At 51.2% G+C, this 27,280-nt stretch overlaps 4 protein-coding genes across 4 annotated transcripts; all 4 read right to left on the bottom strand.

The window, feature by feature from the left end:
• Window positions 1–461: 461 nt before the first annotated feature.
• SMAC4_00103 (uncharacterized protein) lies at window positions 462–6,894 on the bottom strand. Its single transcript, XM_024655146.2, has 4 exons — window positions 5,204–6,894; window positions 4,548–4,956; window positions 2,291–4,464; window positions 462–2,232 (listed from the first exon to the last, which is right to left on the bottom strand). Exons 2-4 carry the CDS (start codon window positions 4,947–4,949, stop codon window positions 1,644–1,646), a joined length of 3,165 nt encoding a protein of 1,054 aa, XP_024510979.1. The 5' UTR covers window positions 4,950–4,956; window positions 5,204–6,894; the 3' UTR covers window positions 462–1,643.
• A 1,946-nt stretch (window positions 6,895–8,840) lies between these two features.
• On the bottom strand, window positions 8,841–9,288 carry SMAC4_13649 (uncharacterized protein; the record flags this gene model as incomplete). Its single annotated transcript, XM_066091522.1, has 2 exons — window positions 8,841–9,054; window positions 9,206–9,288. 2 exons carry the CDS (start codon window positions 9,286–9,288, stop codon window positions 8,841–8,843), a joined length of 297 nt encoding a protein of 98 aa, XP_065946877.1.
• Window positions 9,289–17,517: 8,229 nt separating this feature from the next.
• Window positions 17,518–19,925, bottom strand: SMAC4_00102 (uncharacterized protein). Its single transcript, XM_003351513.2, has 3 exons — window positions 19,208–19,925; window positions 18,383–19,114; window positions 17,518–18,300 (listed from the first exon to the last, which is right to left on the bottom strand). Exons 1-3 carry the CDS (start codon window positions 19,385–19,387, stop codon window positions 17,929–17,931), a joined length of 1,284 nt encoding a protein of 427 aa, XP_003351561.1. The 5' UTR covers window positions 19,388–19,925; the 3' UTR covers window positions 17,518–17,928.
• Window positions 19,926–20,894: 969 nt separating this feature from the next.
• SMAC4_00101 (uncharacterized protein) lies at window positions 20,895–23,662 on the bottom strand. The gene is made up of 2 exons (XM_024655141.2): window positions 22,505–23,662; window positions 20,895–22,444 (listed from the first exon to the last, which is right to left on the bottom strand). Exons 1-2 carry the CDS (start codon window positions 23,572–23,574, stop codon window positions 21,253–21,255), a joined length of 2,262 nt encoding a protein of 753 aa, XP_024510978.1. The 5' UTR covers window positions 23,575–23,662; the 3' UTR covers window positions 20,895–21,252.
• Window positions 23,663–27,280: the final 3,618 nt, after the last annotated feature.

The raw sequence follows: 27,280 nt of genomic DNA, 5'->3' as shown, positions 1-27,280 counted from the left end.
CCAAGCTTCAGAGTGGCGGACAACTCCGACATACGGAAACTTCAGTTCTGGGAAGGATGAAAGAACACAGAGAGAGAGGAGAAGCAGGAGAAGCAGGAGAAGAAGACGGAGTCTGCAAAAGCTAGTCGAGTATCTGTAAGGTACGCTACGGAAGTAACCGACCGGCATCTGGAAGGAACCAGCACCATTGGAGAGACTCGGTCGACCTTCCTCTAACTGGTTGGGGCAGAAAGGACTCGATATGTGGTACCTACCGAGCGCACTAGTCTCAAGTCGAGGCAAGAGCCACTCACGTAGTTGACTGCATCAAGGCACAATTCACCCGCAGTCATGACACACCTGACAAACACCATCTAGTACAAGACAGTTCATCTTTTCAACGACTGACTACAAACGTACTAACACGCTAAACTCACTGGGTATTCACCTCTCTGTCACGCATCTTCCCTTTTATGCGATGAGTGAAAAAAAAAAAAAAAAAAAAAACCCCAAAATTTTAAAAAAAGAATTCAAAAAGAATTTCACTCGACATCAACCCCATTCCCCCAACACCATCACTCTGGGTATTTTGCCCTTTCCCCTCTCCCACCCCTCCCACACACACAGCTCATGATAATGCAAATGGCCACCCTGTAAAGACAATTCAATGACAACTCGCTCATATACTACCAAACATTGCTCGGTTGCTGGCTTGCAAATGTTTCGTGACCAGGGACAGACAGATAGACTGAAAGAGAGAAACAGGAAGACAAAAGTCTCGCTCATAATCGAACAAACAGACAGACAAGGGAGAGATACGGGGATAGAGAACATATGCAGGGACAGGATGGAAAGGGAAATGATGCTGTTATCAACGGCCTAGTAGCCATCGACTGGATGAAATGATCAGTGTCTCTTTGTGTGTTCTTTGGAAAACCACCATCACAAGTGGAAACCGGTAACTCCTTTCCCCGAGGGGCCTGTAAGGCTGTGACTCGAAATCACAGAACAACCACTAATATGGTATTAAGATAACCCCGTGTATGTTTTTATCCCGCCATGCACATCCTCTATTGACCGGTTCTCCCCCATCTGCCCTGTCCTATGCCGGGCCGCTGGAAGAGCAAAGCATGAAAAGGCAAACCAGAGTGTAACACACCATGACACACGGCTCTTGATGCACGAAAAAAAAAGGAGGCAACATGCCAAGAAGAAGGGGAAAAAAAAAGGAAAAGGCGGCGTATATCACTGGGCCAGAGCCCCCCAAGAAATTGAAGTGTAAATGGACAAAAACGGCCCAGTATTGCATTTAAGGAAATCTCCACCAACGCCAGCCGTGCTTGGGAATCTTATCTCATGGTTCTCGTCTCTCGTTAAGCGGCGTTTATGAATATGAAAAGGAGAACAGGAAGAGACTTTATAGACAAAAACGAAATGTGAAAGGGGTGATTATTACGATCCCGCCACGGGACCAGTTGATGCATCGCTGAGAACGAAAGGAAAAAAAGAGAAACCAAAACATGCAATATGTCCAGCATGGCTTCGACGAGCGAGGTGACTCAGCTTGTCGCCTCATGGTGACCGGATATTAGGTGTGGCTGTGTCGCGAATGTAGAGACTCTCGCTTAACACTGATGCATCGTTAAGTGGGGCGTTGGGAGGCCTCATGTGCTGGCTCGTACCCTTGGTGGCAAAGAGTAACTTGAGGACAGCCTTGAACGCGAGGCATATGAGGCTGATAGCGATTGACCATTGTCTCTACGTCCAGCAATTGGCTGTATCGTCGCTGTTCGCGGTTGGTAGGTATTGTTGTGGTTATCCTCCCCATGGGAATCATCGCTAGCTTCGTCATGCAGAGTTCCCTCCGATCCACTGACCGAAGCGCTGCTGTCATCATCCGAGTGTGAGCTAGTACCCCTGTGAGAAGTGGTGTCTGACTCGTTGTCCGGCGTTGAGGAACCGACAGATGGGCTTTTCAGCCCCGTCCGCAGAATACCAGATGAGACCATGCTGTCGCAATCATCCGAGTGATCGTCGTCTCGTGAGAGGTTGGCTCGACTCAACAATTTCTGGGCCTTCAGAGTCGCTTTTAGAGCGTGCTCAGCGGCGCGCTCAGCACGACAATGCTTCTCCCACATGGAAGCGTAGCGGCCGCCTAGAGCCAGGAGCTCCTCGTGTGTGCCTTTTTCGACCATGGTGCCAGCGTGAAGGACGATGATTTGATCCGCATGCGTGATAGTTGACAACCGATGCCTGTAAAACATGTGTGTTAGCAAATATCAAAGTGATTGTTAGGAGGGGGGGCACATACGCAATGATCAAGAGCGTACGGTCCTTGCCGAAGTTGCCGCTGATTAGCTTGTTCTGGATCTTCTGCTCCGTCTCGCCATCCAAAGCCGATGTAGCCTCGTCCAACATGATGATTTGAGGGTTCTTCAAGATTGTACGTGCGATAGCGACACGTTGCTTCTCGCCGCCGCTCAAGCGAAGACCACGCTCGCCAACTTTGGTGGCGTAGCCGTCCGGGAAACTCAGGATGCGGTCATGAATAGCAGCGGCCCGGCAAGCATCATACACATCCTCCTCTGTTGCGGTCGGGTTGGCATACTTGAGGTTGTACATCAGGGTTTCGTTGAAGAGGATAGTATCTTGCGGGACAACACCGATGAATCGGCGGACGGAGTCGATGGTCAAGTCTTTGACGTCATGGCCGTCCATCTCAATACTTCCCTCCTGGCAGTTGTAATATCGGAACATCAAACGGAACACGGTAGACTTTCCGCCTCCTGACTCACCGACAAAAGCGGTAGTAGTTCCGGGCTTGCACTCGAAAGACAAGTCGTGGAGTGCAGGTCTGCGCTTGTCATACGAGAACCCGACGTTCTTCCATTTCAGGTGGCCGCTGCAGCGCGCCAAGTCAACGACTTCGGGACCGTCAATGACGGAAGGCTGGATTTTGAACAGTTCGAGGAGCCTCTCTCCAGAAATCATGGCTTGCTGGACGGTCCGATAGAAAGTACCAAAGAAGTTGAGCGGCCCTTGTAGCTGGCCGAGATAGGTCATCAACGACACAAACTCACCCAAGGTCCGGGTGCCTTGGCTAACCTGGTAGGCGCAGGTCATCATGATGACAAGAAAGCCGCACATGAAAACCATGGACTGGCACATGTTCATGTGATTCATGCCCCAGGTTACCTTGGCCTCGGCTGCCTGGAAGCTGAGTATCGCATTGCGGTAGCGCGCAAACTCGTACTTCTCGGCGTTGAAGTATTTGACCGTTTCGTAAGACGTGATCGAATCGTTCTTGACTGCCTCTTCCTCTCTATCCGCATTGACCATATCGCGTCGCTGGTCAGCCCTAGTTGCCGCCATGCGGATCGTCAAATACAAATAGTAAAAGGTGATAACCGAGACGAACAAGGCGTACATCGGCCCGAACTTGACGTAGAAGAAGATGATGGCGATGAAAAGATCGACAAGCATGGGAACCACTTGGAAAGTTGTCTGCTCCAAGAACTGGTTGATAGAGGCTCCCTTGTTGAGGGCCGAAAGGACCTCTCCAGTGCGTTTGCCAAGGTGGAAATCCAGTGACAAGGAATGCACATGCTCAAACGCAGCTGTCGTCAATGCTCGGTAAGTATGCTGCGATACAGGAATCCAGAGGATCGACCTGAGAGATCCAAGCAATCCAGAAGGCCCTTGGAGCAGCTTGTATAGTACCAGGAGTCCAACCTGCGCCCACGGCATTGTGAAAACCCCGTCCTTGGGCTCTAGTGTGTCGGTAACCTTGCCCATTTGAGCGGGGACCGCAATGTTGACAACGCGCTGGAAGACAACCAACACAAAGCACACAAGGATGATACCCTGGAGCTTTAGAGAGTTTGCTGGCCAAAGATAAGGGAAGAAGACCGAATAACCGCGGCAGTATTCGAACCAGGTCTTGTGAGGGAGCTTCTCAGGTCGGTAGAATGCTGCTTCCGCATCACGCTGCTGACAACCTGCTTCCCCAGCCCCATTTCCGGTCGCAAATCCAGAGTCGGTCCGTGGAAGTCTGCGATCATCGCATCTGTTGGAGCCGGTCTGGTAGTTTAGGTGGTTTCCGTTAAGCAAAGGACTTGATTCTTCGCTGTCAGAGTGGCTTGCTTCTTCGTCGTATCGCTGTTTCTCCTTGATACACTTCCTGGTCGTAAGAGCCGCATAGGTGAACACCATAATCGTTATGAGCAAAATACGGACGGCACCGATGCTGAGATCCACGAGGTCCCAACCGTCCGGGCCATTGGCGAGTTTCGGTATCGAATCGTGAGCGCCAAGGTTGGGGTAGTGGCTTCCGGTAACAATGAGAGCAAATGATAATAGGACGACAAGTTCGCCGCCGAGGCCGAGAATCCATGTGATGAAGTGGACTATATTCGGGCTGTTTTCCCAGTCAAACAAGGTGATGAGAACGTATACGTAAAAGAAAGCCGACCCAGCAACGTAGACCTTTAAGCGGAGTTGTAAGTATATCAAGCCAATAGTTTGACGGCCCATGATGACCAAATACTTGGAAGTGGGAAAAGACTTACTATGCGCTGTTCCTCGCACCACCAATCGCCCACCTCCCCTTTCTCTCCACGAGCTGACAAGGCACGAAGGGCGATAGCAGCACCGTTGGCAACAAATGATAGTACAAGGCCAGCCGAGAGGTACTGAAACACGGTCTTGGCCACGTCGCCGTTGTGAACAAAGGGTGCTTGAGTGTCGTGATGCTCGCGCCTTCGCTTGGTAAATGGTAGAGGTTTTCCGCCGGGGCCCTTGACGGTTGGGGCAACCACTTCCTCCTCGGTCTTGGAAGTTACGATGCTGTGGATGCCGGCTGAGATGATGAAGGCGAATAATAGAACGACTGGATAGCATAGCTGAGAGTTCCTAAAGATGACTTCGGCGAGGCTGGGCTGAAAGCCTCGTCCATCCTTGAGTGCTTCCATTTTGGGCCTGCACAAGATGGAGGGTTAGAAGAGAGTCGGTAGGGTGTTTGAGTAAGAGGATTTGAGGGGGAAAGGTTGAGAAAGAAATAAAGAATGAGTTTGAGAAGAAGAGATGTAGTATCCAAGGTGGGGAGGCAAGGAGTACCTCTTTTGGGAGGTCAGGGGATGGAAAGGCAGAGCAGGTGAATGGTCAGAAGGTGGCACTGCATGCTAGCTCGACGAGCCCAGGCAATGCTTGACGGGAGCTAACATACAGGAAAAGACAGGATTTAGAGAGGAGAGGAGAAGACGACGACGAGGCAGAGGCAAGGCCGCCAGATCATGACCCTCGGGAACCCTCGAGATGTGCTTGGCGATTTTGAGTGGTGGTCTCGGTCGGGTTTAAGTGGACGTTGCGGTCGAGGTTCCGGCTGCGCGCAGTGGCGGCAAACTGCAACCAAACTGGTAAAAGTGAATGTGGACGGCGGCAGAAGAAGCGAGCGTGTGTTTTGAATAGAGGGCCGAGCCTGAAGAAGGTCAAGGGAACCCGAAAGATAGGCAGATGGTAACGTTAGGGTAGGAGGAGGAGGATGAAGCTGCAGACGGCTGCCGGGGTGATGGCGTAGCAGGGCCGGCGGGAGTGTATATTAGAGACGGGACGATGTAGATGAGATGCCGTACTCGCTCACTATCGCGCGCTGCGTGTGCGCGTGCAGTGTCTCTGGATGAACCCTCGAGCCCACACTCTTGTCCCGCTGCTGAACGCTTTTGGGTCGATGGGTTGTTGTCGGATGGTAAAAAGGTCTCTTTACTAGGAGGTGCGAGACGGTTCAAGTTTCCGTCGACTTGAGCACCGAGACCAATTCTTCCAATTCCAGTAAAGGTACTGTAAGAGAAGTACCTCGATCGAGTCGGCGGCCTGTAGTTTATAGATGATGGTGGGGCAGCGCCGCAGGCGGAAGCAGGTGACGACGGGGTTGGTGGTGCGGCTTTTGCCACTTGAAGGATCGGGGGCCGATCCGAGTCAAGAGATGTTGCTGCTGATGAATGTCCAGCTGAAAGGCAGCCGCCTGGTTTAACTGAACTGATCTCAGGGAAGCCGCTTGAACCGTCATTAACCTGGAGAACAAAAGCTGTGAATTTCTAAGCCTCCAGTCCGAGTCCACTTCCACTTTGGTGGTCGGGGCAGGTGCGACCGAGTAGATAGATGCAGGAGGAGCGGTGTTCTATCGGCTGTATCGTGGCTGCCAAAAAAAGACAAAGCTCGAGCAGCCAGGATTCGTGGATCCAAAACGGGATGCAAGCCTACAACTACACAGAGGAAGTTGTATGGTACTGTACTTAGTACCCGAAGCACACACAAGATGCACAACGGAGATCAAGGACAGGTTGTAGTGTAGGGCAGCCGTATGGAGATGATGGCAGAGGGCCCGGGGGGAAGGGTCGAGGAGGGCAAGGGAGGAGACGGGGGGAGAAACCAGAACGAAAACGAGCGTGGTGAGATGCAAGATGGAAAGTTGAAAAAGAGATGAGTGAGGTTGTTGGGGAGAGCTGATGAACGTCCGGTAGAAAGCCGCAACAGCTTTCAGACGAAGGAAGACACGGGACGGCAGACGGATACCATACCTTACCTCACAAACGGGACGACGGAGGGGTCGAGGTCCTTCTTGGGTTGAAGCTAACAAGAAGGTAGAGAGGATCCTCAGTCGTCCCAGGTCTCGAAGCCCGGCCAGTGCATGTACAGTACCGTAGTGGACCTAGCTTGCAAGGTACAATACCTGCAGCTGAAGGAGCCGGGTCGGCGCTGTCGTCTTGGTTGTTGTTTCTTTCCATGACAGAACCCGTACAAACTCCCCACCACGGCATTGAAGACGACCATATACCTAGCGTACGGCCCCACTGGTTGGCTTTTAGACGCCCGATAGACGTTAATGCACACCCTCTATTCTTTACACAATCAACACAATGAAAGGCACAGGTGTTTTGTCATTTGCGATACTTGCGACTCGCTTTCATTGTCGTTGGAAAGACGCTGTGCGACTCTGGCCATGTTGGTGACATTCCTCACTAGTTGCATGGAGTCTCCAGCTGCAGTGCGAGTCCCCGGAGAGAAGTGGAGGGGCTCCTTCTCCACACACACACACACACAACACGCCCACACCCACAGCAACATCGCCTTCGAGCTAAAGCAGAGGTGCTTCAAACATCAGCCAATCACAGCCGTCGAAGCGGCCCTGACAAGGGCGGCCGCAATGGGGAGGTTGGCCCAGGCCCCTCCGAAAAGTCGGAGTCAAGAGGTGTCTTTTTCTGGCTGGATCAAGACATCATGTTTGAACTCCCATTGTGAACCTTTTTACTCTTTGTTCCGCAGCATCGAAATCTGGGGCTTGTATCACGGATATAAAAACCTGAATATCACTTAGTACAACATATCAACCTACGTCCGGGTCCATGGTGACAGTGCTGTGGTACCTTATACATATAAGAGGCGAATATGTAGTAGTGCTCTCGGTACCTTACAGAGAGTTTACAGGTACCTACCTGATGTCCTGATCGATCCCCACAACGTCCCCAGAGCACATGTCTCATGCCACGCTCGCCTGGCATGGAATATCAATAGCTCTTCCAATAAGTAAAGCTATGTGCCTGTACTTTGCGTGTGTCATAATCATTGTTGGTTTATCTTTTTTTATCTTCTTCTTCTTCTTCTTCTTCTTCTTCTTCAACCATGAAACTATACTGTGTCTATTCTGTCCTGATCACGAATGACAGACAGGCGAGGTGGTGGTGTACCACTATGGAAACCAGCTTGACAAAGTGGTACTTTAGAGGCTCCACTGGCCTTGGAACATTGGTGAGTGGTGAGTGGTCATCTTCGCATGTCTAGTTTGGAAGAAACGCCGCATAATGATTGGTTGACCCTCTGCACCAGCTCTCGATGTAACCGCTGTTTCCTATTGTCCTCCCACATGGGAGAACTCGAGGATATCTGTGTGCTGCTGGATTACCTAGCGGACAAAGATATCTATTCTCGTACAGTGCAGCATAAGTAATGGACATATCATGTTGGTAGAGTAGGATAATCTCGTACAAACTTTTGACTATGTAAGCTGATGGCTGGGGAGGTGAGAGCCATGAGATCCGAGAACATGTTTGGGTATTGCACCAAGCTTGAAGCCCATCGATCTGGAGACCTGTGGACGACCCGGCGAGCAATGCCCTTCGCCCGGCGATGGGCCAGAGACCTTTTTTCTTTCTTTTTCTTCTTCTTCAGTTCTCTTCCTTGTCCACATTCCTCTGGTCCTCGGCCTGTCGCTCCTCGGGCTCCCGCGGTCTGCCTGCCTCTCTCTGACAGTGAGTGGATAGGGTCTCACTCCCACCACTTCCACCACTTCCACATGGGCGACGGGGATGGATACTCGGGGGCTGGCCGGGGAGATGGCCGGGGATACATATGGGGCGGACGGAATGAGGTGCTGTCCGGGATTGCAGATGCCCATGGAAGTTTTGATGGAAGCGAAATTCCCCCCATAGAAGCCCTGCCCTACCCGGGGCAGCAGCACCATAACGGGATGGTGATGACCGGCGTGACGATGGATCAAGTGCTCATCAATCTCACCCTGCTGGTCGTCCGGGACTTACTGCAGTATTGGGCCGTGATGGAACCGCGATGGAACCGTGATCGAAGGGCCGGACTCGGGCCTTTCCTTCCTTGCCCTTTCCCAAAGTGACGATGTGAAACTGACCGAGGATGAAGACTGAAAAGCGATAGTGCGTTGCCCCGCCCATTCTGCATTGCACCCTGCCGTGCAAGTCCTCGGCGTACACAGTAGATTGGAGTTGCACTCTCGTCATCGCCGGTCTGGAAACCCCAGGCGTTCTCGAGGAACCAGGGCAGCGTGGCTGGATGTGTTACGTGCTCGATTTTGCCGGGCCCGGGCTGCCCTGCCTGCCGGTAGTGCGCCTGGTGATGCGGGTCCGTTTCCATAGCCTTTTGAGGATCGGAGCGAGACGAGGTTCGAGATTCATGTTGCCAAGGCTATCCGGCCCAGCCCGACGGGACGGCAGGTCGGACAGTGGAGGATCAATGCGACATTTGCGTTTCGATGAGAACTCGGCTGTAACACTGATAAAGTCTATTTGGTGAAATAAGAGCCGAAGTATGATGCTTGGTGTCCCAAATGGCTCGGACGGAGGCAGAAAATTCTTGTTCGTTTGCGTGCGGAATGAAGCCCGGATGCTGAGGCCAAGGGAGTTGAAGGTCAGGACCGACCTGCCGAGAGCAGCTCCGCAGTTCTCCGTCCAGGTACCGGTACCGAGCGGCAGGCTCAAGTACCGTCCCGATGTCCACACCCACCATTGCGGTTAGGTCATCAGTCATCACATCACTCTTGGCACCGTCCAGCTCGTTGCGTCTTCACCAGGTCGGGTACAAGTATATGTCCGTAATAAGGCTTTGTAACTTTCCCTGTTGTGGTAGCAAATCCCCAAACTCGGCAAGGCATAGGACATCAGAATAGGTTACGATAACCGCGGTAAAGGACAAGAAAGAAAAAGAAAGAGATACAAAAGGGGAGATAAAAGGCCTGACATGTTTCAAATCGCAGAGGTACATGCGGTATCGGTGTCCATGCAGACACGTCCATCTACCTACTTGGTAAGTGTGTGTGTCTCGTGCCCCACCGTACTGCTTGGGGCCAACGGGTATGATTGGCCGAAAATACTACATCATCGATTTATCATTCCATCCTCAACTGACCGGCTTCATACCTTTGTGAACTTGGCCGTTCTGACCAACAAGGTACAACACCCAAAACTAAACTATGGTAACCACGCAATCCTCAACCAATGCCAGCTTGCACACCCTTTCTATCACCGCCCCTTCACCGCCTTGCCGCTATTTCAGGTGATGAGACCGCGACGACCTGCTTCATGCATGCATGCCACATCGGACCGCATACAGCGGGACTAGGTACACTAGGCACGACTAGCTGAGGTAGCAGTATGTAATGCTACGACCTCTTGGTTCTGCGCTACCACAATGCTAGCTTCAGGAACATCATCGACAAGACTTTGCGAGTCAACACAGCAGAAACAAAACGAGGCAGAAGCAAGACTGCCTTACTGCCTAGCTTGAGGGCTCAGAACATGAACTCATTGGCAGAGAACGACGATAGGGGTCTGCTGTTTCGCGGAAACTGTCGCCTTTTTTGTCGTGCGTAACGCGCGTGCGCACTATATCGAGATAACATGTGGTGCTATGTGACCACCGACTGCCTGGAAAGAGCATGGGAGTTCGACTGGGCGTGAAATGCTTCTGCCCGTTCGTCCGTGTGCTACAACAGCAACCCTGGGGAGACGAGGACATGAGAGTATCCGGACGGGGGGGGGGGGGGGGGGGGGGGGGGGGGGGGGGGCCACGGGAGAAGACGGAAGAAGTGAATGGGACTTCCGCCGACGGAGCCGTACGGGCCGGCCACCGGGACATCCATGTGGTTTTCTGTTTGAACACACGGCATGAAGCTCCCGGAAGCTCTTTCCCGGCACGGCTACTACGTTCTTGACATGCTGAATTTTCTTCTTAGCCGGTGCGAAACTGGAGGAAAGCTCTTCCCAACTTGAGAGCTCTTACTTATCAAGTGACACTGGCAAACTGGAAGGAACTACGGGTTATTGTGTGCCAAGGAGGAAAGGGTGCTTCACTCGACTTTCGCAAAAGTTGACGTGATCCTTTTCAACTTCGGTTCCTTCGTCGGAAAGTTATGCCGTGGTTTTCTCGAGTGGCATCGTTCCAGAGTACTTAACTGACGGCTATGTGGTTGCGGGATGTTTCCCATCAGTAACACTGGCCTGGAATTTTCGATGAATGAATGAAGCATGAGGCCAAGCAGGGAAAGGTGAGAAGGGAAACATAGGCCCACTACTAGTACTAACAGTTCAACGAGAAGATGGGCCTCTATGGCGGCAGGGAGAAAAAAACAAAACCTCGCATCACAAAATCATGCCCGAGTGACGATTTTCTCATGCGGCCAGGCCCAGCAACCAACAGAAATGGGCCTCGCCGTCGTCCTCCTTGTGCCTATCCAAACACCCAAGGCTTGCTGGCAGAAAATCCAGGGCAAATTCAGGGGATAATGCTCAAAACTGCCTACTGTCTTCCGGTCCGCAGTCAGCAAATCCGCTCAAAATTCAACGTGTTTCGAAACCCAACACCCTTGGCGTCGCGGAATGCAGAAACTACGTCGAAATGATACTTTTCCATCGCTACGTTCTCTGCCTTCTTTCGCCCATTCGCCTAAATCAGTGCTGCACACAAGGCAAGTCAAGGTAAGTTTGACCCCTGACTTGCCTTGCCTTGCTAGCTTGCATAACCTATATACACAGATCATTACCGGGGTTACTATACTCGAAAGTACCTAATATTCCATGGGCCGGAGGGGTATTTTATCGGTTGGAAAGCAAGATACAAGTTCGCAAGCCTAACAAAGCAAGCCGACCCCGAAACTTGCCTTAACTTGTCCAAATTTTAGCCTGACTTGCCTTGAGTAGGTTTGCCTTGTGTGCAGCACTGGCCTAAATCCCGAACCCCTGGGCGGCATGGCACTAACGTGGGTTAAAGCAGACTAAACACTGCGTAGTATTAGCCTCTCCGGAGTATCCCCATCTTTCCCATAAACTCTTACTGACAGCCATACGGATGAAAAGGGGAAGAAAATTTTTAACTGCCGAATCCGCTATGATACGCAAATGTTGAGAAGCTACGAGAAAGAATTCTTCCATGTGCCTCGACTTCAAAGCGCTTCTTCACCGACAAAACACGATTATGCATAGCGACGCAGGCCTAAGGCAACCGGTCAGGGTGTGGACCCCGGAACGGAATCCTCAGTCGACACCCTCCCAAGTTGAAGCTCTGGGAGACCATTCAGATGGGTTTCCATTCCCGTCTCTTGACCAGAGACCAAAAAGGACGCTGTCAGATGCCCGGCTATTGCCCTGGCCGGTACCATAGTATCCAACGAACTCCTCTCCGACGGCCTCGACCCGACGGAAATGTAGCACGGCGATAAGTTTGTAACATCGAAGCTCGGGTCCGAATTGCTACCTACATGACACTTTATTATGTGCTACGCGTCGAGATAGTGGCCAACAGACTCACTGGTTCTTTAAAACACCGAAACCATACTTATCCAGCTGCCTATCATACACTCTGCGCGTCTCTGCTGTAAGGTACTTGTTTGCTGAGAGCATGAGTACTCTATCCTGCATCAAAAAGTGCAGAATACCATGTTCTGTTCTCCCCCCTTCTCTCAGATCCATGGGCGGGGACGGGGGCCAGTGGTCCATCATCATCTGGGTTTCAAGGAGTTCTTGGAGGAGAAGATTTCCAGGGTGCATAGAGTCACGATAAGGAATCAACGGAGTCTCTTCCCGGCCCGTCAACCCTTACCCTGCTCCCATTCGTCGCCCTAGAATCTTCCGATTTGGGTACAGATGCATCAACAACACAGCTCACTTACACCTACTACGCCTCGTCACGAATCCTTCCGAGCCTAAATGGAGTTAGGACAGGTTACGTATACGAACTCGGCTTGTTCCTATGCCGAAGATTCCCTCAATGTTCTCCCAGAGATCGACAGGGCACATTGCTCCGAATGTCAGTGTGGTGGTTCTGGACTCCAAGCGTATCGACAGTAGCCCGAGTCCTTACATGTAGGGACATGTTGGTCGTGTAACTTATATTCTATGCAGCTATATACTTCTACGTAAAGGTGTATACACCGTCATCTAGACTACGACACCTCAATGGATGGGTATCGTCCCGGTAGCAGCCTTACCGTATGTATAAGCATGCTAAACTTGGTTTTGAATGCAACATGTTACCCAATGAGCGTATCCGCATCAACAAAGCTACTGTCAAGGCGCAAGAACTACGTATGAACAACGAAGAACGCTGTGAATAGCTGTGCTTTGCTGTGGGTGAACAATAGGGAAGGGGGACATACTCAACCTCAACAGTTCCCGTTGTCTTGGACAAAAACGCATGGCCGGAAGCCATCTGACAGGTAAAAGAAACGGCGGAACCTCATGATCGAAAATCAATCGTCAACTAGGCCATTATGAGGCCCCATCCCGAAGCAAGGCTTTGTAGATATTTACGTGTTCATTCAGTGTGTACATCCAATCGCACCAGTCGTGTTACAGCCATCATTCTTCCGCATGCCCAGCGAAGCTTATACAAAACATAAGTTGAATACTGGTTGAAACTCTCCCAAGAGAAAAAGCCTTTCCAACTCGGACAACTCTCGAAGCTAATGTGCTTCTGTCAACATAACACTCCTATAACTCTTGTTCCATCTATCGTCCATTCATTCATACCACCATTCACCGAGCATGTGATACACAGTACGTATATATAGTATAAAATAAAATAAAACAGCCCAATAGAATAACCTTGACTTTCTCCCAATGGGACCTTCCAGGTATGTGCCGCTGATCCCCTTGCCTCTCTTTTAGCAAGTCCCGTGATGATCCCCCGCACTATCGTGATGCGGCTGTTGGCACATCCAGAAGGGAAGCAGCCGCGAAAAGCAACCACACATCAAACCTTGTGAGAGCGAGAAGCAGACATCCGCTCCACCATCACTATTATCACCACTGCTGATTTTCCTGTTGGCACCAAGGTTCTACCATAGAAATAGGTACAGTCTAGCCAAGTAAACCCGGACACTTGGGAGTTCACAACTCTTACTTTCCCATTCCATTCTCGTCCTCCGAGTCTCTCCAGGTTTGAAAGCACATGCATATATATACCACTACATGCTATCACCACCGTAGCCACATACTAGTTTCGGCCGAGTTTGCCATCTGGGGATGAACGATATGCCTTTCCCCGATGCATAGCATTAAGCATCCCGGGAAAGTTTTCCTTGTTCATGTTTAGCAACACCCACCCCATCCCCAGTCCCCAGTCCTGTCCAAGTCCAGCCAGTGTTACGATTTAGTATGCTACATATTGTATTTCATCATACCTGTTCTGACAACGGCAGCTGCCGCTTTGCTTTTTCCTTTACCGAATGTCTGGGGTACAGTAAGAGATATCAACGACCCAGGAAAAACTGACCTTTTGGATCTCTTCCCGTTCTCGTCATCCAGTCCTTCTTCCTTGCTTGTCTCACATGTCCGTTTCCATATAAAACACCATTATCAGCAGGCCTATGGATGGACCTTTGCCAGTCACCTATCAACGCCAACAATGGCTTTGTCTCCGAGAGATCAAACAATTGCTTGCTTATCCAGCGTGGGGGCCCCCTTACATATGAGTGGGTTTGGTCGGATACCTGCCTCTGCCTTGTAATGACAACATTCGGAAACATACACGTTATATGGAAGACAGCACCTCTACAACGTATTTCATCAAGCAAAGAAACAACACCACAAAGCATATGGAGAAACAACTGAAAAGTACAGGAATCTGACAAAGTGAACGAATAACCCGTCAGCTTTTCCAAGACTTTAACTCCCCACTGCACCATCTTACCAACTTCCATTCCACTCCGAGAGCCTACCATCCAGCTGCCCACCATTTTCCTTGCTCCCGTGATTTATCTTACTTTTCGCTACCGACCTCCCGGGATAGCTTTTCCCTGCCTTGCCTGCCTTGCCTGCCTTTCGGGGCATGTCTCCCCCCCCCCCCCCCCCTTTCCCCTCAATTCTTACTACATTCTTATGTGTACTATGCCACATGCAATCCCTCGCTCCCCTTCCTGATCGAGACAGTTTAACCGATCACACAACACAACACAGCCTGAATACTTTTCTGTCCCTTTTTTTTTTCTGGTGTTTTTTTTGTTTTTTTTCCTTCTTCGGCAACAATGAGGGGAAACAAAAGCCAAGAAAGATATCACGATCTCTTGATCTTCTTGCAAACCTCTTCCACTTCTGCTTCCGCTTCCCGTTGGTACTATTGCCGTTGCCGCTGCCGCTGCCGTTGTCATCAATTCTGATTGGCGAGGCGAAGCGAGTCCGTGGAGGCTTTGAAATCCTGCTCGGCTGCCAATTGAATAGGTACGTATCGAATGTGATCGTGAGTGCCGAAGTCGTAACTTCCCTGCTGAAACTATCGAAATTTCTTGATGATTGTTCAGCAACTGAAAGGTGCAGTGCGGTCGTGCGGATGGAGGGCAGGAGGAGGTGCAGGAGGGGTCAGCGAAAAAAAAGAGATCTACAACGTCACTTCCCTTATTGGACAAAATTTTCCTGCTTGAAGCCCTGGCAACAGGCACGTCTACAAGTCTAACATGTAAGATGCAAGTTCCATGTTTGGCAGTGAAAGAGTTGGGTCTGGCCAGCCGATCAATTCATGGAACTCCATTCATTCCACCACGAAAATGTGGAAAGGAAATCCAAATCCAATGGAACGAACACATAAACGAACCGCGGAACTGCCGATTGGAGAGTCAAGCATAGTAGACCTAGACTAACTGCCCGAAAACGAAGACCCAGCTGAGAGAAGAAGCATCACGATTATCGGTTTGTCTTCCATTCGATCGATCTCGGTATCCGTCCCTCCGGGAAGGCATGTCAGTCGAAGACTCAAACTCAAGCCTTTTCTTGTCAGTCACCCTCCAAGTCTACCTAGGTACTGTATCCCGTTCTCGCCCTGTGATCGTGATGGATGTCTCTCATTACTCGGGCACTTGCCCCGTTCGAGCGTCAATCTGTCCATCTGTCAATCTTACCTACCTTACCTTACCCTACACCCGTGACTGCCCGCCCGGTGATGGTCGCTGATTTGCAGACTGATGTGCAATAAAGTACACTATTATGGGGATACGAAGAACATAAAACGAAGCTTCGTTTTCCTCAGCATGGGCACAATTGACACTGGTGTCTGTCTGAATGGAGATACGGTCGAAAACTCATGAGAACCTAACTGTCCAAGTGTTGGGGTTTAAAGCATTCCGTCCGCCTTCATCACGAAATCAGTAATAAGCAAGAAAATTCGTGGGGTGGAAAACTTTCTATGGAAAACCTTGATGTACAAACCTGGTGTGATGTCTTGCAAGACCTGTGAAATGGAATAAGCTCGCCGTATTAACGAATATCTGTAATTTTACCCTCTATTTACAACTACGTATTAAACCCGTTTTTTGCATGTCCCCTGTCAATCTCTATGATGTGTGTTCTATCTACCCTTGATTAATCTACCCTTGATTAATCAATATCAGCATATCTTTTCACCTCTCTCGGGCTCTCATTATTTTCTTCCTAGTGTCCCGTCCCAAAAGTAACCACCTTCACCTTCTCTTCTCTGTCTTTCGCATACACTCCCTCTCTCTTCACCTCACAACGCATTCCCCGGAAACACTCTCAAAATATCCTCCAAGCTAGGCGACTGCTTCGACCATCCCTCGTACGGAATTCTCGTTGTTGTTGTTGTTGTCGTTGGCGTGCTCCTGCTCCTGCTTCCGCTTCCAGACCTGTACCCTGTAATGTTATCCCTCAACATACTCAAGTCCCTCTTCTTGTTCGTTTTTGTCCATGGTGGACTCGTTGTTGCTGACGACGATGACGACGACGACGACCACGAGTGTATTGAGCAGCGATCTGAGGAAGACGAGGACTTGGGAGAGGAGGACCTTGACTTGGGAGAGAGAAACTTCGTCTTGGTCTTGATGGTCAAAGTCCCAGTTTCCAAAGCTGGTGGTTGATAGCCAGGAGGCGGCGGGGAGCCGTCACGAATTGGAGCCATGTTTGCTTGCTGCTGCTCCTCGTTTCGCTGTTGCTGTTGATTCGTGACACGAATCGTGAGGGATTCTATTGGCGTTCGTTCGTTCTAGCTCCGGGTCTTGCACGTCGCTGGATCGGTGGTCTCTGCTCGTTTGATCGATCTTCTTGGGTGGCACTGGCTGGTTAAATTAGGTACTGGACTTAATCTTTCAATAACAGCTAGTTTAGGAGTGGAACGTATACATACGCGTTACCGCTCATCATTTGTCTCTTTCGTTGGCAATCCCCTTCCTGTCCCCCTTGGTGAATCATTCACAGCATAAGGTATGTGACCGTTTCGATGCCATATTTCGTTCGTTATTCACCAACCAGCCACCTCACCGTTACCCGTTCGTGTCAAGAGAAGGATTGCTGAATAATTGATCATCACGCCCGACATTCGGTGTTTGAAGTCGGAGTTCGATGTAGAAGACCATGAGTGTCATCGGGTGAGCGCAGATGTGTGGATGGATCAAATTCTTAAAAGTCGGTAAGAAGGTGGATATATATCGATACGGACGGCCCAAATATTCAGTCCGGATGGACCGACATTCTCGAACATGACGAAGTCATGAGGTCCAGATTGTAATGTGTCACTTAAGTCTTGGGCCGATTCTGTGACTGAGCATTGTGGTAATGTGCTTCTTGGAAGCCTTGGAAGTCTGTGTTATTGCTAATACCTCTCCACACGGGCACTATGCGTTACGTAAACCGTTCCCACGTTGTTTATTTACTTACCCCTATTTGTCCTTTGCACAAATGTGGCAATGCCCAAGAGGTGCCGCTTGCCAGGGAAAGGAAGGCATGACCAAGTACTGATCAATTATTCTTATTAACTTTTTTTTTTTTGCCTGCACACAAGATGTGCAAGTATCCCTTCTTTCTTTCTTTGATGCTTTTCTCTCCCAGCCCTTTCTATTTCCTTTCCCAAGCCTTCCCAAGCCTTCCCAAATATTCATAGGGTCTGTGGTTCGTTTCCTTTCGGTTACAGATGATATACCTCGTCGTTGCCATTCCCACCTCTTATTTTTCATACACAAACGTGATGGGATAAACACATAAAAAATCCCGCCGTACAGTAAGTAGATAGATATAACTGAACATCATACATCACCACCCTAAAACCTCCCATTATAGTTGACTCTAATACATGCTCATATCGGTAATGATAACAGAAAGATGCTCATCACTGCCCCGACCAATCTACCTCTTCTTGGTGGTAGATAGAGCCTTAGTCAAAAGACTTGACATCATTCTGGTTTCCGACCTCTTCTTCCAACTCTGACTCATCATCGCTGCGGTCATCCTTGGCAACCTTATGTACAACGAAGCGGTAGGCGATGCGGATGATGAAGAACAGCCAGAAAAGGTTGAGGGCCTGGAGGGACCCGAGCAGGGCGAGCGTGATGACGAAGGAGATGTTGCACTTGTACTGCTGAGTCTCCCAGTTGAGCTCGTAAGGGCCGACGGTCTTAAACTCGGTGAACAGACTCCAGAGAATGCGCAGGTTGAGGTAGTGGCGCAGGTAGATCCACACGCACATGAAGGTGAAGTAGTAAGGCCCGGTGAGCACGTGGTCGAGATAGTTAAGAGTCTTGGATGTCTGGAGAGAAAAACACGGGCGAAGTTAGCAAATGCTGCGCAGGCTCTGACTCACAACGGGGTAATTCTGGATCAAGACTTACCGCCAAGAAGAAATCACTGATATCGTGGGTGATGTACACGGCAAGACCAATGTAGGTGAAGTGGAAGCGGTAGCTCAAGCCGATCAAGGCCAAGCTGACAATGTGATGGCAGACCAACTCCCTGAAGTCCTTGCGGGGCTTTTCCATTCCCAGGAGAAGCACAATGGCCTGCTGCGCCCAGTAGGCGGCCTGGAAGAGGTAGTAGAACTTGAAACAAGCCATATGGGTCTTGTGCGGGAAGTTCTCGTACATGCCGACGGTGTTGAAGTACCAGACGGGCGTGTGGCTCATGACGTACATGCCAACGGGTCCCATGATTCCAAAGTAGAGGGCCGTGTACATTTGCTCCATGTAGCGAGCCTGCTTTCCGCGCGACTTGAGGCCGGCCCAGCGCGCCATGGGGCGCAGAACCTCCTGCATGATGAACTCGCGGGTGAAGGATAGAACGACGGTATAGAAGGATACAAAGGCGATATCCCAGAGACCCTTGCCATATTGCGGGATCTCATCGGCGCTCGAGGTCGGCAGCTTGTACGAGAGGAAGATGAAGTGGTGGATCGGGTTGCTCTCGGTCGGGTTGATGGCGTAGAGAGCTAGGAAGGCCATCAGGAGGGCCAAGGGCAAGGCCCAGGTGTGCTTGATCGCATAGTTTCTGGCGCGGCGGAGGAGGGAGCGCGCCTTGCGCCGCTTGGAGAATTTCTTGCCTGGTGCTGCGGCGACATCTTTGGAATCCTGTATGACACAACTGCGGTCAGCTTCTCTTCTTGCTGCCCCGTTTGTCCTTCCGTCTGTGGCCTGGTGTTCAAGAGGGGGCAGGTTTCTTACCTTCTGTGAGAGGGCAAGACTGGTGGCCAAGGCGGGTGCGCCAGTGTCACCGACGCGCAAGGCTTGTCCAAGGCCGCTCGACTTTCTGCGGCGACGGGCTGCGGTGGCCTCGGAGTGTAATTGGCGGTCTGCGGCCGAGCTGAGCTCCGGGAATGGTTCTGATTTTGTCGAGGGCGCCATTGTGGGCGGTGGGTAGGTAGCGATGGTAGTGGTGGATGGCTGGTCAGTCGGACACCCTCCGGGATGGAAGACGAAGCGCAAGACTCGAGAGATTCTAAGTATCCAAAGGTCGTTGCTGCTTTTCTGTTCTCCTTCAAAGCCGCCGTCAGACGCTGACTGTCTCTTGGTTTGCGCCGAATCAGATGTCACGATAAAACGCCGAAGGAGTAGGAGTTCGCGTGCGCTTGTTACACTGGCTGGTTAAGAAAAAAAAAAGAGAAAAAGGAGGGGCGTGACCGAGTCCCGTGAAACTTGGGGGGGAATTAAAACAAGAATAAGAGTAAGCTGCTGCTGCTGCTGCTGCTGCTTCTGGTGCGCCCCTTTCTGGTAACGGAAAGAGGTCCCGCTGCGGTCTAGGATTACAGCAGCCAAGTAAGCTGCAAGCACTCAAGTGAATGCTAAAACAGCACCGTAAAAAGAAAGTAAAAAGAGTTTCTTGTGAAGAATGTTTGGAAAACAGAGCAAGAGAAGTGTTGCAAGGGGGCAATTCCGAGATTTTGAAGATGGTCTTTTTCTTTTTGGAGGGGGAGTGGCCTCACCAGTCGAGACGGGGGGGTCCAGAGCTACACACCCACGTATCGCTCAGCCGCGGGACGGAAGGCGGTAGGGACCACATCTCGAACGGCCTCAGCGCAGCGCCCGGGATGGACTCCATAAACGCAGGACTAGGGGGCTGACATGACGCTAAAATGCTTCAACTTGTCCCGACAACAACCAAATTTCCCCTGTTCGGGTCTTCCGCTGCGGCCGACCCCACAGACCGCTTAACTGGACCCTGGTTTCCACCGCCGTGACCAGGAGGACCCAAACAACCCATCCAATGCTTCTGGATTTGAGGTGAGAAGTCGATGAAGTGAAGATTGAAGAATATGCGGGAAGGGTAAAGTGTCACAACCAGAGTCCATCATCGTCTGCAAAAGTTTGCAAAAACTCTCCAAAGTTTTCTTCTGCCCTACCCCATCAGGTCAAACGCCAAGCTTACTCGCTATTAGTTTCGTCAAAACGAACATTCATTGGCCTCTTTGTGTGAGGACACTGGAGAAGTTCGACGGTGATGATGATGATCAGGGGTTTTTGTCTTTGGAGACCCGAGGCAGCCCCAGGACTGGACAACTGAACTCTCTGACGGAGTCGGGAGACGGGACTTCTGCAGGTCCCGATGGGGACGGGAGTGCAACTCCAAAAAAGCTGCCGAGTCCGCGGGACCCTGCTGACTGGCTGCAGGAGGAGCCACTACAGATTATAGGGCAAGGAGCGGTACGAACAGAATGTATGCCCGCCATTATTCTGTAGCAAGTGGGTTGTCCGTAGAAAAGGGGCTCACACTTACAAAAGGGATTTCAGTTAACGTCAGGCCATCGCCACCGGCGCCCTTAAACAACTCTATTTGTTGACATCGCCAAGGCGCATGACGAATAGAAGACAAAACCTGACAAGGCAATTTAATACTTGTGAAATTTATGTATCCTTCATGGAGGCTGGGTATCTCAAAATGCCTTCAAGCCAAAGATTAAGATCATGATGAACATCCCGAAAGATTGAATTACATATAATGTACATTCAGACATATAACAATAGATATATCCTCTCCCTTTCCCTCTTCCGCGGGTCCCGGGTATCCCATGGTGATGATGACAATGCATAAATAAAAGCGTAATAGCCTCACCCCAAAGCCTCCCAACCTGAACGCCCTTTTTTTGATCCTCGCCAGACGCCAAAACAGTGCAAATAACAAGTGGTATCTCCTATAGAAAAGGGACATGGAAACAACCCCAACCAAAAATGCCCAGTGGTAGATGGAAACGCGTGCACCAACCCATGTCATGTCAAGGAGACGGTGTCGTTGTCGAGTCGCTTCTCGCCGGTTGCTTACCGAGAGCAACTGGCGACGGTGACTGCGGCTGCGATGGTGCTCTGGCCGAGTCCTGACGTAGTGGAGCTGGTATTACCGTCACTGGCAGGTGGTTATACCGGCTGTTGTTGGTAAAAGAACCCTGAGTGACGATTGGACTGAGCCGTGGCCGCGACGTTTGCGCTGTGCTCATGCTGCTGCTTGCCGCACGTGGTGGAGGAAAGGAGGCTTGTGTTGGTGATTGTGTAGCCTCTCCCGCAGTCACCATTCCCGAAGCATTGCTATTCCAGCTCTCTTCCCTGGCCACTCCCTCCCTTGATGAAATATTAAGCTCTTCATCCTCACGAAGCTGGGCGAGGGCGGCGCCTCTTCGCGGCGGCGCCGGGATGACGGTTACCGGCAAGTTGTTGGTATCCAGCGTCGGGCGGAATTTCTCACGCAGCTTCTCTGCCTGGGTAGCCGCGAACTCCTCGACTCTAGCTCGCAGATCCCATCGGGAATTCTCATCGCGCTGCATCTTGCTGCTTCCTCGTGACTCCGAGCGCGGCACGAAATCCCTGCTCGAAGTCGCCGGGACAAGTGCGTGCCACCTACTTCCTGCCGATGGTGTTTCCGTTTGGGTGTGGGAATTTTGCGTTGGGCGGGCGTCTTGAGCAGGAGTCGAGCCAGGACTCGTGCTCCCGTAGTCTCCATGTCGACTGGAACCACGACTCTCGCTTCTAGACAAACGCCCCATACTGTGTATCGGCGGTGGCGTTCCATACATTGTTGGTTCTGTCATGGTATTGTACCTGACAGCGTATATAGTACTAGCAGCGCTAGTAGTGTCCGTCCGACTCACTGGTGTCGCTGCCGGAGTGGGTCGCGCGGGCCATAACGGCGGTGGTCGGAACCGTGGCCTCTCGTCGTCGTTTGTAGTATCCGCCACCGGTGAACTTTCCCGGTTGGTCTCGTTCCTGGAGCCGTGCTCCGCCCGGTCTTTTGATGTCAAGTTGCTAATCCTCGGCCAGGCACCGAACCTCGATAGACTTGATCCGCCGCCCTTTTCACCCCTGCCACTTTCCGTGTCTTGCGAATCCGAACCGCCCGAACCCTTTCTCCTCCTCTTTGGCCAGGCATGTTCCGACTGTGAGGCCTCGAGCATCTCGTCTCCATCGAACACTTCTCTTCCCAATATTCCATCCTTCTTTTCTTCCCTTTCCAATGCCTCGATTCTTTCTACCCACTCCCACACAATGACACTAGCTGCTGCTGCCCCCACCCATCTGACGTAGTCTCCCCAGCCCGCAATACCGGTTTTCGACATATCGAGGATGAAGAATACAACAGGAACGAGAACGGAGAGCACAGACAGGAAAGCCACGAGGATCATGTTCTTCATCAAGGGGTGGTAAAACGCGTACCGCTTCTTCATCAGTGAGTAATATAAGACCCAAGCAGCATAGAGGACCCCTAGGGCGAGGGCGAACAGATAACTGAGGGCCGGCACGGCCTCAGTGAACTTGGGCCGTGTGACGTCGGAGCCCTGATACTTGAAGCTGTTGAGACATTGAAAAACGACATCTAGCGTGATGAGTGCAAATGCCGTCCATTTGATAATCACCTTTTCTCTCTGGCGTGGGAAGAGGCGAATTAGGGTTTGCGCTTGGGCGAGCCATAGGAAAGTGTTGGATATGATGCGGATGACTTTGAGCTCGGTCCCACCAAGAACATCTTCCTGTAGTTGCGTGGCATTTTGGGTCCCCCAGGAATACTGGAGCTCGGCGACGCGAAACGTAGCTGCGTTGGCGATGGTCAGTGAGATGGCGACCGTGAGAGCTGCAATTTTCTGCAACCAAGGACGTCCGCCAATACTGGTGCCGCCCCCGCCGTTCGTGAACCCCTTGCGCCCCAGAACAACCACTCCGCCATCGAGAAAGGACCTGGGTGTGATAAAGAGCATGATGACCAAGGTATATGCAATAATTGTCGTCGCCGCAAGAGCGTAGACTTGCGGAAATGTTGACGCATAGAACGGATCGTGGAAGTCCGAAAAGTGGGCGTCGTCATCTGTCTTCAGTCCCATGGTGCTACCTCCAGTCCCAGCAATGATGTTCGGAACGGAACGAATGGCGAGGCCGCAGGATGGTGGGTTGAAGGCGGCCGGACCGCTAAGCGTAATGATCTCGCCGTTCGGGAGTTGGAGAATGCCTCCTTCAGGGAGGTTGAAAGAAGCGCAGTTGAGAGCATTGTTGACGGCCTCGGCGGTAGATGTCGGATCGGCCGCCGAGTCGCTGAAGAGCTGTCGCGGTTCCATGCTGGATCGGTCGCTGGTGGCGGCAAAAAACCGCTGGGAATGCGCTTTGGCAATCCTTCTGCCTCCTGGCTATCTATGCCTCAATCGCCATGAAGTATGACCTCCTCGGTGTCGCATCTGACGCGCGCGCAACGCCGTGGTCGTGACTGTGGCCGGTGCTCGTTGTTTTCAGTTGTCGGAGTTGATGTCGCAAATGTGGCTCTAAGGTATTGCCGAAATCCAGTGTTTGCCCGTCGGGGTGTCGTTCAATTATCCTCACGGAGGCCCCTCTCCGATCTCCCCCGCTTGATTGTCCTTCGGATAGTTCGCAATCAATTCCCCGGCATGTAGTTCGATCGCTATTCGCGACAAGTATGATATCGTGATAGCGAAGTAGGGCACGAAGAGTGTTCTGAAGGCACTGAGCTTCAGAGGCTGGGCGCCGAGAAATCGTGATCGTAGGTGGCCTGGACTGCCGGAAAATAGGGATCGAGTCGCAATTGGCAGGCCAAGAGACGAAAATTGCGTCGCGGCGTTAAACTGGCACGGTCAAGGGTGAAGAGTAATTCTGGCTCTGAAGATTGACGTTCGTATGTTGCTCGGCGGGATCTGCGGACAGGAAGTTGTCAAGTTGAACGTTTCCGGTCAGGATAGAAAAGATTGGTGGTGTATTCTGCAGTGTGTCTCAAGAGCGTTTGGAGCTCGGTGGTTCCCGTCTCTTCGCTTCGCATTCAAGGGAATGAGGGCCGGGGAATTGCGGTAGGAATGGCACCTTCTTCACGATATACCTAAGGTAGCGGGCTTAACTTGTCTCCAACGCTCCTGTAAAGCGGGGATACCAATACCGTATCCCAAACTGGATGTGCACTGTTCATCTCGGCTCACTGCACTCTTGCAGAGACGCGCCGCAGGGTGTTCCCAGACTCAGCCAGGGCAGATCAGTGGATGGGGCCGCCACTAAAAAGGTGAACTGGAGCCCCGTCGGCATCGTGAGTCCCGTGCTTCACCTTTGTCAGGCTGTGGATTTTGTTCAAAAGTGGAAACGTTTTCTTCTGTCCTCTACTCGATTGCTCAACTCACAACTACATACCAAGGACATTGTACTGATCAAACGAGCAATATGGTGTTGAGCAGCGAGGTACTGTACATAACTGGAGGTAGAGTGTGGAGTGTTCCAGATGTAGTGTAGTTTTCGGCTGGAGATTAGCGTCTCCTTAACGGTACTTTGGTCTTTCACACTTTTGTTCTAGTGCCGAGGTACCTACTGAAATGGTCCGGTCGCGATCGATGTACGAAACACACACACATTTCATCTTCAGCCCTCAGACTTGCCTCCATGTGTGAATGCTCAAACAAAATGTCATGATCAGATCTTAGTATGATCAAGATGAGGACTCGTCTCTAGCTGTCCGTACAGTCAGCATCGTAACACCGATCCATGTGGTACGGAAGAGAAGAATCAAAGTGAAGGGCTCTCACTCCTCCTGATTTCTGTTCTTGTCTTAGCAACTTTCGGCTCTTCACACTGTGTTTCTAATCGGGCTCAGTCCGCGATCACGATTTGCGGGGCGGATCCAGACCCATCAACAGGACACACACCCACCCTCAAAGTAAACGAGCAGAAACCACACTTTCTGTCAAGCTCAACAGGCTCACATGAACCATTACAGAAAGGGTTGGAAACAGCTTTGCATTTCTACCCCGCTCCTAGGACAGATCATCTTTCTGGAGCTCTTCAAGCTTGTGCCCAACGTGGAACCGCTGGCAGCGAGATGCTTGCAAGAGCCGATGATCATCATGATGTTGTGCCGAGGACATTGTCATAAGGGAGAGAGCTTCAGAAGGAGACCCGGCATTTCAGTCATCCCGTCTCAGTCGAGATGACCGTACAAGCACAGTCTCCTGCTATTTTTCGTGCGGTTGCTTTCAATATTCATTTCACACAACATGTACGTGCTATCACATGGCTCAGTTCTATGGTGTGAACACTGCAATATCTAGGCCCCGAAAGAGACCACTTTATGATGAAAAGGGTACCAAACTCCTCTCTGTTCCAACACAGATTTTATTTAGTCCAAAAGAAGGGATTCAATACCCAACCCTCGGATCTAAGTCAAAGATCCGAAGGAAGAAAACTTTCATGATTTCATCCCAACGATCTGCCAAGCACCGTTGACAGCCTGGGGCATAATTGCTTGGCAAAGGCTTGTCCCTCGTGGGGAAAAGGTCTGGGCAGCCGTCCGGCCAGTCACCATCAGGCCGGCGTGTTCGGGGCCACGGGGTCGAAGCTAGCGTCACCGTCCCGGCGGGAACAAGGTTGCAAACTGCCTGTCATGCACGACAGCACGTCTTGGTGATGCTGATGTGAACAACGAAGGCTCGCCTTCGGCACGAGTTTGCTGGTTCTTCTCAGAGTCCAAGGGCCAACGTGCAAGCCAGGCCGTAGTTAGCAGAGGTGGTTGGACCGTTGGGATAACCGTAGGGAATCGCGTCAACTGTACAGACCAGGCCGCTTGCAGGTTTCCTACCTCATGATATTGCATTCAGGCATGGCAAAATCCATCGAGCTTCTACAGTACCCATGCTTGGATGAACGGCCAGTAAAGTTTTGCTGTGTCGTGACCCAATGAATTCTGGTTTTATGTAGTTGGTAGTCCTCGCTAACTATCTCCTCATCTTCAGTAGATGGCAGACGAGTGGCGGTTGGACACTTTACGCTCTTTGGGAGTATCTCCTGCGTAGAACTACTATGGTAGTCGGCAAGGCTCTAAAGTCTAGCAAGACCTAAAACGCGTGCAAGAATGACATCCTGAACGATAGTCGCCAGGGATGTTGGTTACTGCTTCTGATGGAGGCATTGCCCATCTATTTAGAGTAGGTAGATCCTTTGTCTGCGATTGGAAATATCCAAGTCATTAAAGCTTCCCTAATCTGTTGCGGGGCCGGTTGCGAGTTGCTCCAGCCCATGGGTAAGGGCAACTTTGGATGGGGAACATGGCTGGAGTGGAAAACAGCCGACAAGGCCGGGCCCGGACGCCGGAGTAAGTTCGATATTGTCTATCCAAAAAGATCTCTGCTCTGTACTCCTCGTTTCTCGCTATTTCGATTGGTGAGGATTCTGCGGAACTGTGTGGTTTCGGTCCTATAACTAGTGTAGGAAGGTCAGGCACCTCGCGGCCGGAATACGATATTGCCGATTAGCCCAGGGGCATGGCTGATAGCAGCGACCTAAGAGTTTGTCCCTATACCGAGCACGTGAAGGATGTCAGCATCACCATATCAAGAAAAGTGAAATAACAACATATCGAGACTCAAATGGCATGTCGTGTGTAAGACAAACTTGGTGAATATGGTAGCGAGACATACCTAATCTTAGGTGGTTAACGTCCCGGCCACAATGTTGTTTGGACCTTGCGAGTTGGGACGTCAGACGGCACCGATGGAAGTTCAATGAAACCCCACCCGCGAGTGGAGGGCAGCATTTGAACCGGGAAGCCCCTGGCGGAAAACGCGCTGTTTCAAGTCCAAATCCCCAGCGACTCCAGGCCTCCCAGCTGTCCGTGCTTCGCTGCAGGTGCTGACGGGGCCCTTCTGTGCCTGGGAGTTGGGCTGCCGCCCTGGCGCGGCGTGGCCCCAGCGACGGGCGGGGATTATTTTGATTTTCAGGCAGGTACACAGCCTTGTACTTTCCATTCCTCTTGTTTCCGAATCATTACCATCTTCTGGG

Source organism: Sordaria macrospora, chromosome 4 (assembly GCF_033870435.1).
Source record: "Sordaria macrospora chromosome 4, complete sequence".
Taxonomy (NCBI): Eukaryota; Fungi; Ascomycota; class Sordariomycetes; order Sordariales; family Sordariaceae; genus Sordaria; species Sordaria macrospora.
This window is presented reverse-complemented; position numbering and strand designations above follow the sequence as displayed.

Coding starts and splice junctions, on each gene's coding strand:
- SMAC4_00102 (XM_003351513.2), bottom strand. CDS start 19,387: ATGGCGCCCTCGACAAAATCAGAACCATTCCCGGAGCTCAGCTCGGCC. Junction 19,115..19,207: donor GTCTTGCCCTCTCACAGAAG/GTAAGAAACCTG, acceptor TGTGTCATACAG/GATTCCAAAGATGTCGCCGC. Junction 18,301..18,382: donor TCAGTGATTTCTTCTTGGCG/GTAAGTCTTGAT, acceptor TTTTCTCTCCAG/ACATCCAAGACTCTTAACTA.
- SMAC4_00101 (XM_024655141.2), bottom strand. CDS start 23,574: ATGGAACCGCGACAGCTCTTCAGCGACTCGGCGGCCGATCCGACATCT. Junction 22,445..22,504: donor GCTAGTGTCATTGTGTGGGA/GTGGGTAGAAAG, acceptor AATATTGGGAAG/AGAAGTGTTCGATGGAGACG.
- SMAC4_00103 (XM_024655146.2), bottom strand. CDS start 4,949: ATGGAAGCACTCAAGGATGGACGAGGCTTTCAGCCCAGCCTCGCCGAA. Junction 4,465..4,547: donor GGTGCGAGGAACAGCGCATA/GTAAGTCTTTTC, acceptor CTCCGCTTAAAG/GTCTACGTTGCTGGGTCGGC. Junction 2,233..2,290: donor CGTACGCTCTTGATCATTGC/GTATGTGCCCCC, acceptor CATGTTTTACAG/GCATCGGTTGTCAACTATCA.